General features: G+C 40.1%; 1 protein-coding gene across 3 annotated transcripts; it reads right to left on the bottom strand.

Annotated features, from left to right (window-relative positions):
- Positions 1-230: 230 nt before the first annotated feature.
- nup54 (nucleoporin 54) lies at positions 231-10153 on the bottom strand. 3 transcript variants are annotated; one of them, XM_083563729.1, is made up of 15 exons: positions 10034-10153; positions 8671-8775; positions 8377-8454; positions 7297-7464; positions 5921-5998; positions 5648-5803; positions 4756-4976; positions 4117-4304; positions 3095-3291; positions 2779-2833; positions 1989-2082; positions 1567-1674; positions 1344-1463; positions 1136-1246; positions 231-649 (listed from the first exon to the last, which is right to left on the bottom strand). In XM_083563729.1, the coding sequence occupies exons 1-15, from the start codon at positions 10071-10073 to the stop codon at positions 521-523; spliced, it is 1848 nt and encodes a 615-aa protein (XP_083419855.1). In that variant the 5' UTR covers positions 10074-10153; the 3' UTR covers positions 231-520. The 3 variants fall into 3 exon arrangements, with proteins under 3 accessions (XP_083419855.1, XP_083419853.1, XP_083419854.1); XM_083563727.1 differs by lacking the exon at positions 7297-7464; XM_083563728.1 differs by lacking the exons at positions 7297-7464; positions 8671-8775 and having other exon boundaries at positions 10034-10123.
- Between the last annotated feature and the right edge of the window lie 71 nt (positions 10154-10224).

Below are 10224 nucleotides of genomic sequence, written 5' to 3'. Positions count from 1 at the left end.
ACACGAAAGTTTATTGAAACCAGGTGATGAGTTTATTTATAGGGATCTTTGTCTGCTTTAGAAAAACAAAAAAACTACATCATATTTACATGAAGACTCTAAAAAAAAAAAAGAATCACATTCCCATGATTCTCAGACACACACACACACACACACACACACACACACACACACACACACACACACACACACACACACACACCAACAACAAAGTAAAACTGAGACAAGGCTGCTGATCGTTTTTCTATTTCATCCCCATTGAATGTAAAACATTCCTACAGCAAAGCTGAAGAATCCATGCAATGTAGGAAAACTCTATTTCACAGAGATGTTTATTGTGTGTGTGTGTGTGTGTGTGTGTGTGTGTGTGTGTTGCTATACACAACAAACTGGTCACATGTCAGGATGCTGGTTGATGAGGTGTGTGTTTATGCATGTATATATATGTGCCAAGAAGTAAGTGTGTGGTGTGTGTGTGTGTGTGTGTGTGCGCGTGTGTGTTTGCGTGTGGATGTCAAGGTCAGCTGAGTTTTCCGGCCCTCACATGTACACTATCATGGAGTCCCTGCTCAATGATCTTGATGTCCTCCATGTCGTCCTTGATCACGCTGATCAGGTGACTCAAACCATCCTGCTGCTGCTTCAGGTGCTGTGGATGAAAAACTCAAAGGGTTAACCTGCGCGCACACGCACACGCGCACTCACTCTCACGCGCACACACACTCTCACGCGCACACACACTCTCACGCGCACACACACTCTCACGCGCACACACACTCTCACGCGCACACACACTCTCACGCGCACACACAGTCTCACGCGCACACACAGTCTCACGCGCGCACACAGTCTCACGCGCACACACACTCACGCAGACTCTTTTACACACTGCTTCTCTTTCTATTACTCACTGCTCCCATTTACCCCTTTTTTCTTTTCTTTTTTCTCTTTCTTCCTCTTTTACTCGTTGCCCCCCCCCCCCCTCTCTCTCTCTCTCTCTCCCCCCCTCTCTCTCTCCTTCTATAACAAAATGATTTCCTGAATATAATTAAACACTACACCTTTTTCCTCTTTTCCTTATTTCTATGAACCGTGTGTGTGTGTGTGTGTGTGTGTGTGTGTGTGTGTCTCCTACCTGTTTGATCTCTCGGAGCAGGTCGCCGTCGACGACGTATCGTTCTTCAGCTCGCACTGCGCCGTAGTGATTCTGCATCCGGATCTGCGACATCAGCTCGTTCAGGCGTCCCTGCAGCGACCAAACCACAGAGCAGGTTTCAGGCTGGAACTCCACCAAACACAACACCATCAGGAGAGCATGTTCTCACTGAAACGCTCAGACTCACCTTAAACTGCGTGGGAGCATTCAGCTCAGACTGTATGGTGTCCAGCTGCACCCTCAGATGTTCTTCATCCACCTGGATAGCGTAGCCGCTCTTTCTCTGAATCTCCTGCCTTATCAGGACCTACACGCAAACAAACATCTCCATGACATGCTTTTCATTCCTTCTCATATACCGCATCAGACGATCTGCACCATGGGGTCAGCGGTGAAGGTCAGGCATCTACCTGAAGGACTCGGTGCGACAGGTCCATCAGCTTCCTCTTGTACTGAGCGATCTTCGCCACGGTGGTGGACTGGTTCTTCTGAAGCTCACTGATGTCTGTGGCGATTATCTGTACACACATGACACAACAGTTCTAGAGGTCCTTCAAGAGTCTGGTTCCTCTCAAGGTTCTCCCTCATTAGGGATCAAACTAAAATACATTAAACCTCAAGTGAACCTTAAAGAAATCAACAATCATACAATATATGGCCAAATGTTTGTGGACACCTGACCATAAGATATGCATGTGCTTCTTTTTAAACACAACATTAAAGGGAAAAACTCACATGTGGCTGGAGCCTGGTGTCCCAATACTTTTGGCCAAATATGTACAGGGGAAAAACAAATGTAAGTGATGTGAGAATGCTGGAAAATGTGACTCACATCTACTCTGGTCTGGTGCTGTTTAGTCATCTGTTCTTGTATCTTCAGCCTGTGCAGCAACTCCTTGAAACCAACCATGGGCACCGGGATCAGCCTGAAGACAAGTTACAGGAGGGACGCAAACAAAAACCAGACACGAAGCAAAAACAGATCAGATACCAGGAAGAGGAAAATCATTTTGATCTGATCCTGTTTATGTATAAATATATTTAATAACTAAAAAATAAAAAGGAATTTCAGAATTATAAACATTCACACACAGATACATATGTTTCAATATAAATATTTTATATAATCAACTATTTTATAGAAATCTATTTCACAATATTTATTTACAACGTGAAGGTGGTTAAACCAGGAAACACACACTGAGCTAACTTCACTAATATTATATTATATATTTAGTATTAATATTATTATAGATATTAATATTAGTCGTTAGCTTGCGAGTGCAAATCAACAGCACCACAGGACCTTCAACACTCACCTGCTCATATGTATAAATGAGATCATTGTAAGTCTCTCTAAATAAAACCATCTGCCAAATGCCTTTAATATAAATATTTGCACATTTGTGGGGAAAAAAAAAATCGGACTCTCATACCGTATAACTCATGATAAAATGGCCGAGAATAGAAAAAAAGAAAAAAAATATATATACAGAAGTCCAAAATAATAATAATAATAAAAATATTATATATTAAAAAAATATACCTTTTATAAACACGTTAAAATACTGATTGAATAATATTTCTAATAGCTGAAAAACTCATTCGGATGGGAATCGTACTTATCAGGGTCGGGGTTGTCCACTTTGGCCTGCTCCCATATGATCGGATCGACTCCTGGAGGAAAGGGGAGGAAAAATGCAGATAACAATAAAATAAATAAATAAAAATAATAATAATTTCCTGATATCCTAGAACATGAGGCTTCAAATAAAAAAAAATTATAATTATAATAATTAGTTTTATTTTAATTGTCTATCAATTATTCCAAAAGTAAAAAAAAAAACAACAACATTAAAATGAATTAAATTATATTTATAACCATATTGTATTTATTGATGGACATGTACATGGTGAAACTCATCATGGTCATGGTACCTGCAGGAGGATTCTGCAGCAGCTGTTTGAGCTGTGCAGGAGAAAGAGCTGTCCGGGTGATGCTCATCACCACGCCGAGCTGCTGCAACTGGCTCTTGATGTTCAACTGCTCCATGTAGCTGTACAGCGTGGAGGCTGGAACTCGCTTTGACGTGCCGTTAGGAGAGCGCTCCACTACGTAGACGATAACCTCCGTCCTGCACGCAGATCGTTTATTTAAATGTTATACATAGCGTGACCAAAAGTACCCGACTTTTCCACCTGTACGTGGTTCTTCACCAAAATGTTACCAAACTGATATTTTTTCCGGGTTGCGTTATTCAGTACGAGAGCGGCCTCTAGAGGCGAGTTTTGGATTTGGAGTATTTGGAGTGTTCTTTTTGTTTCAGTTTGAATGCATGTCTTAGTTTCCACAATATTTATCAATATCATGAATACGTTCATTTTTTTTTTTCATTTCGCACATTTTCATGATTCGATACTGTTTTTATTTTTATAATAAAGTTCAGTACAATTTTACATGGAGAGTTTTGTGTATATTTGAATCCAGTATCCATTTTTAAAAAACCCTGTCGATTAAACGATCCAATCAAGCTATCGGTATCGGTACCATCCATGATCGGGATGGATCACATGGTGGTGGAATGAACCCTGAGTGACTGTTCCCAAGTGATGCAAATGTTTTATTCCTTTTATACCGCCGCAACATTCAAACAATTAGAATATTCTGTCTTAAAGCAGACTGTTATCCTTTTCTAGCTACGTTTAATGTCAAGAATGATTTGTTGATGTCGGGCAACGCCGCTGTTACAAACCGCAAACACTGGAGACTCCTTCCATCGCCCAGGTAACGAGCAGTTGCTATAGAAACAGAAAGGTTTTCGAACTAGCATGCTTTTAACATAATGTGCTGAATCACCTTGTGGTATAAATAAATAATATAATGCATATTAATGAGGTATGTTTCAGTTCTTTGGTGTGAAAAGGTAAAGAGCTGAAAGCGAAGTGAGGAGGACACTAACTGGTCATCGGGCAGCGCTTTCACTCCTTCTACGTTCACGGTGAGCGTCGGGTTTCCACCCAGAAACTTGTGCAGAGACTCGACCAGCTGCTGCTGCTGACTGCGGACGTCCACCTCTTTTTTATTAAGAGCCAGAGCCACCAGACCGTCCTCATCTTTACTACTGGGGATGCAGCTGTAACCTACTGCCTGTAAAACATGTGTTGAACATGGGTGTTATTACATCATAAAAAGTTCAAAGCAGCCAATGAGGTCTTGATATGCAAATGAGCTCTCAAATGTTTGCGTCAAAGTGCAATTTATTTTCAAGAGAATATTTTATTTCCGCACATAGTGATGAATAAAAATAAATAAATAAAAAAAAGCTACAATCGCCCATATTAGTGAGAGAATAAAAAAAGAGAGAGACGGATAAAAAAGATAAAAGAAAAGAGACAAGAAGAAAAATCTTAAATGATCAGCTGTGCATTTGTATGACATGCGTTCCCCAAGCGATAAACGATATCTGGGAAGTGACTCCTGTTTAACAGGTTATGAGTTCAAATCCCAGCAAGGCAAAATGCTATAAATGTTATAAATGTTATAAATGTTCAACCTGGTGCCTAAATATCTACTGCACAGGATATGATCTTTATCCCACCTTAAACCGGCAGAAAGGGTTCTCCTGGGTGAAGTCGACCGGAGGGATATTGTTGTTGAAGTAGCCCTTGCCTGTTCCCCAGAAGGCCTGCAGCTGGTTCCATTTGGCCAGGATGGCGTCGCGCTCGTCGTTCAGCAGTGTGGGTGCGGACAGAGCGCTGGCCGTGTTGATCAGCTGATTGGACTGCGCCTGGGCTTGGGTCTGCTGACCGAAAAGACCTCCTAAAAAAAAAAAAAAAGCACAAACAATCAAAATATTTTCCTGGTGAATGTATTAAATGGCGGACCACAAGTTTGTTTAGTCTCCATCTCGCACTTTGTTTATTTGTGTATGTTTAAAAAAAAAATTAAACACTGACATTTGTTTATTAATTTTTTTAACATACACAACAATGCCATCTGAAAATCTAATATTTAAATGTAACACACACACACACACACACACACACACACACACACACACACACACACACACACACACACACACACACACACACACACACCTACCTCTATTACCCAAATGGGGTCTTACAAATGTCAACTATTCAATTAAATTTTTTCATGTATATGATCAATTTAATTTTGCCAATTTAATCGATTAATCAATTTTAAAAAATCAAATCAAAAAGCGTATTGCATTAAATTGATTTATTCCATTTTATTTTTAAAAAGCGTTTTTAAAATACTTTTAATATTTTAGAAAATATTATTTTATAAATTATTTAACCAAGCAGGAATTTTATTTAAAATTGTTGTAACTGATGTTTGAAATTTTGTTTCGCGTTTCTTTCCCTGAACTGTGGATTCTGTGTATCGTTACACCCTTAAAATTAGGTAATATTAATGATCAGTGAATTAACTGATGATGGATGGTGATGATGGTGAATTCTAACCTTGTTGCGGCTGCGTGGACTGAAGATTGAAGCCCCCGAAACCGAGGCCTCCGCCTCCCAAACCAGATCCGAACCCCGTCCCGGTACCTGTCCCTGTTCCCAGTCCAGAGGAAAACCCGAAGCCTTTATTCTGGGTGTTTCCAAACAATCCACCACCTGGCAGCGAGAAGACATCACGTTAAAACACAAACAGTGCCATCTAGTGGTGGCTCGGTTACAGTGAATTACAAAAACAAACCGGATTACAGGACCAATAAGGGGTCGTGATCCTACCGGTGTTGGCGGGGTTCGAGAAGTTGAAAGTGGAGCCTGCAGAAGAAGTGGCAGTGTTTCCGAAGCCTCCGAACGCACCTGAACGAAACAAGACAATCAGTGGAAGCGAGCGAAGGGTCAGAAAGGTCACGATGGAGATGAGAGCCGTGGTGAGACGAAAAAAGACGATGAACGAAACACTGATGAGGGTCTACAAAGCGGAACGCTCGAATACTACCAAGTGCACATGACCTTTATTAGAACTGGACGATGTGACGGTATAATCAACATCGCGATACAAATACGGGGTTGGTTTAATTATTTATTAGTTATAAATTCACTGCATTTTTTTATTTCAAAATATGTTAATATTAAACAATATTCAAATATAAGAGATATAATAAATAATATTTACTGAAATTATTTGTTTTCTCTTTACGCTTTTTAATTTTTTGCTGTTTTCTATTAAATTAATTTTAGACCCTTTACATTTATTTAATACAGTAAATTATATTCATAATGGTTTTTGATAAAAAAAAAGTTTGTAACACCAAAATCCTCATTTATAATAAAAAAATAAGAAAGAAAAAAATCTTTATTTCAACTAACAATTTTTTTTCTAACAAACTTTATACACTGTGAATCATATTGAGTATTTAGTATCGTGATATGATGCTTTTGGTCAGATCGCCCCTCCCTTATTCCTTATCAATACAAAAGAAGCACTAATTCAAAGGGATCAGTTTCTAAATCTATTTAAAAACAAAAAAACTAAAGATATAAAAAGGAGGATGATTTGGACTGGTGGCATTTTTATCCCCAATTTTTTTTTTTTTTTTAAGAAAAATAAATCTTTATCGATTATATTCAAAGTTTTATCATCATCAAATCTAGAACATTACTGAACATTTACAAAACTGCAAGCAAACACACTGATGATGATAAAGATGATGATGATGATGATGATGATGTATAATGATGTTGAAAGTGTGAAGGAAAATCAGTATTCACTTCATGGCCAAAAGTTTGTGGACACCTGACCATGAGATTGCTACGTGCTCCATTCTGAGTTCCCACTCTTCTGGGAAGATGTTTTACTAGATTTTGTGGAGGTTCATTGAGCCTCGAGGGTTTTAGTAAAGTCAGGTAACGAGGTGAGGAGGCCTGGGGTGCAGGCGATCTATAACAGGAGATCTTCCAACCCATGAAAAGCAGATCTTCGTTGCGCTGGCTTTGTGCACAGGGGCATTATCGTACCTCCAACATTGTGTTAACAGTTTGGAGAGACGCCACGCCAGGCTGCAAAGCCAGGTGTCCCAATACTTTTGGCCACAACATGTGTATGAGTCTGGTTTAAAAAAGAAAAAAAAAGAAAAAAAAGAAAAGGGGGCGTCTACCTGCACCGCCGAGGTTATTGCCAAAATTAAATACGGTAGCGGTGGTGGGCGGAGCCCCGAAGCCCCCCATGTTAAAGCTAACTGCTGCTGGGTTAGTGTTTAACCCGAACCCCCCAAAACTAAACCCCCCAGCGGTGGTGGTGCTCACGGCCCCCAAACCCCCGAATCCTGAGTGCATGGAAAGACATGAGGAGAAACAGAGGAATAAAGAGAGAAAATTAAAAGCAGTGCCAGTGTTAATAGAGCTGCTAGAATGTGTGTGTGTGTGTGTGTGTGTGTGTGTGTGTGTGTGTGACAAATTATAACTGCACACGTCACTTTCTTTGATCACAGTGCAGATGAACACTATCACACTGATTACGCATTCATTAATTAATTTAAATATTTAAATCGTTTAACAAATAATATTTGATGATTAAATAAACCAACAACAAAAAAACAATTACCTGAAAAGGTGAAGTTTTCTGTAAGATGTTTGTGCAACAATTCTGGAAGGAGTCTCCAGTTTTAGTGCTTTGTAACAGTCAGAGGTAAATCTGAAACTTGAAGCTGTTTGACGCCTTCAGATGAGACAGACGAGTGTTCACCCTTCTTTTCTTCATTCTTGTCTTCCCTTCTGTTCTTCCATCTTTCATTCTACACATTTGTTTTTCGTCATTCCTCACTCTTACCTTCATACCTTTTTTTGATTTCCTGACTTCCCTTCCTTCTTATACTTATCGTCTTTCCATCCTTCCAACCTACCTATTCTTCTGACCTGTCTTCCATTCTTATCTTTACATCCCTCTCCTCCTTCTCTCCTTCCATCCCGAGGTCTTACTTTCTTTTCTTTCACATTCATTATTGCTTTACCTTCATTCCTCCTAAATTATCCCTCAGCATCCCCTCGCACGTATTCAACAAGGTGCACCAAAAAACAGAGATTATCTCTAAAGTGACCCCTAGTGTTCAAACTGTGCTACTGCATAAGACACAGAATTGGTAATCTGATCCGGATTATATTTTCAGATTTTTCTCCCGATGGATCATCTGTGATCTTTGTATCTACATTATAGCGCAGGACAGAGGAAACAAACGAACCTGTGGTAGTGGAGCCGAATCCAAACCCAGCGGGCGCCGTGGTGGTCGTAGCAGCCCCAAAAGACGGGGCTGAGAGACCTGAAACCAGAACAACAACGTTTATGATTATTAAACTTCTGATTGTTGTATTGAGGACTTCAAAATTCCTTACACTCTAAACATCAAAAGGAAAAGAAATAGAGACAAAAGGCAGCATGGTTTTGGGGAAAACAGCAGCTTTATGAGAATGAGCGGAAGACGAGCGTCTCCATGCAGCGGCTGATCGGAACCGTGTGCACAGACAGATGAACTTACTACCAAATCCCGATGAGGCGGTAGTGGTGGTACCGGTACCAAACCCAAAAGCTGTGGACGCTGTCGTTTTGGCACCGAATGAACCCAATGAAAACCCAGACGAGCCTTTATCGACGACAAACAAGACATCAGAGACAAGACGTGAGGAGGATGAAGAGGACGTTTCTTCAGACATGTGATTTATTATGACACACGCATTCACACATACACACACACATATACACGCACACCCACGCATGCATACAAACGCGCACACACACGTACATGCAAGACTATGGTGTGTGTTTCAGGGTAAAATATGTAAGACTTTTCTCCTTATTAGAAAAATCCTTCTCTTTTTTATCAACTCGCTGTTTTCACACACCGTCTTTCCTTCTTTTGGCTTTATTTTGCTCACAACCTTTTTCACATCCTTACATTCCTCCTCCATTCTTTTACTATCTGTAACAGCCTCCTTCTTTCTTCCTTTCTTACACACACTGCGTTCCCCATCTTTTCTTTCTTCCTTTAGTCTTCCCTTCTTTCTTTTCTCCCTTTAATCTTCCCTTCTTTCTACTTCCTTCCTTCCTTTGATCTTCCCTTCTTAATTTTATTCCTTTGATCTTCCCTTCTTTCCTTCCTCCTTTGGTCTTTCCTTCTTTCCTTTCTTCCTATGGTCTTTCCTTCTTTCTTTTCCTCCTTTGGTCTTCCCTTCTTCGTTTTCTTCCGTTAATCTTCCCTTCCTTTTATATATACACAATGGCTTTCCCTTCTTTCATTTCGTTCTTAAATTTTTCCTTTCTTTCGCACACACACTCATTTCCCTTCTTTCTTTCTTATAGGACTTCTCTTCCTTTCATCTTGTTACACACTGTATTTCCTTTCTTTCTTAGGTTTTCTATTATTTTCGTTCCTTCTTTATTCTCTTACTACCAGTCCTTACGTTCTATCCTTGAAACCTAATGTCCTGGCCAGATGTTAGCAGCTGTTTAGCTCATGGCACAGCTTTCAATTTACTTCACTCCATTTTCTTCTCTTCCGTCTCATTCTCTCACACACACACACACACACACACACACACACACACACACACACACACACACACACACACACACACACACACACACACACACACACACACACACACACACACACACACACACACACACACACACACGGGAAGCTGAGCATCACCCGGCTGATTAGTAGTTAGCCGTTAGCTTAGCTTTAGCTATTACTGCCGCCATGCTTATGATGTCAGCTATCTTATAAAACCCGGTCTGCGACTATTGTGCTCAACCAAAAACTCCCGTCTATGTGAGTAATTCTTTATAATTATAATACCACAATTTCCCCTTCATGTAATGTCAATAAAAGCACGTACTCGCTGTGTTCGAGGTCCCGCCGCCGAAGTTGAACGCCATAGTTCCTGCTTCAGCTTGCTAATGAGTCCGGGCGGAAACAAACCGCCGAAAAGAAGGGTTCTGGGTCTGTTCCAGCTTTCGGCTTTTTTTATTTACAAAAGTTTTTCAGTAGGTTTTTTTTTTTTTTTTTTTTTAATTTTGTCTTATATGA

Source organism: Silurus aristotelis (assembly GCF_946808225.1).
Source record: "Silurus aristotelis genome assembly, chromosome: 16".
Taxonomy (NCBI): Eukaryota; Metazoa; Chordata; class Actinopteri; order Siluriformes; family Siluridae; genus Silurus; species Silurus aristotelis.
Note: the sequence above shows the minus strand (reverse complement) of the source record. Positions and strands in the feature narration are given on the sequence as shown.

Excerpts from the sequence above, each read along its gene's own strand:
- nup54 (XM_083563729.1), bottom strand. The coding sequence starts at position 10,073 with ATGGCGTTCAACTTCGGCGGCGGGACCTCGAACACAGCGA. Across the intron at positions 4,977-5,647 it reads GTCCACGCAGCCGCAACAAG|GAGGTCTTTTCGGTCAGCAG; the intron begins GTTAGAATTCAC and ends TTTTTTTTTTAG. Across the intron at positions 4,305-4,755 it reads ACCCTTTCTGCCGGTTTAAG|GCAGTAGGTTACAGCTGCAT; the intron begins GTGGGATAAAGA and ends CATGTTTTACAG.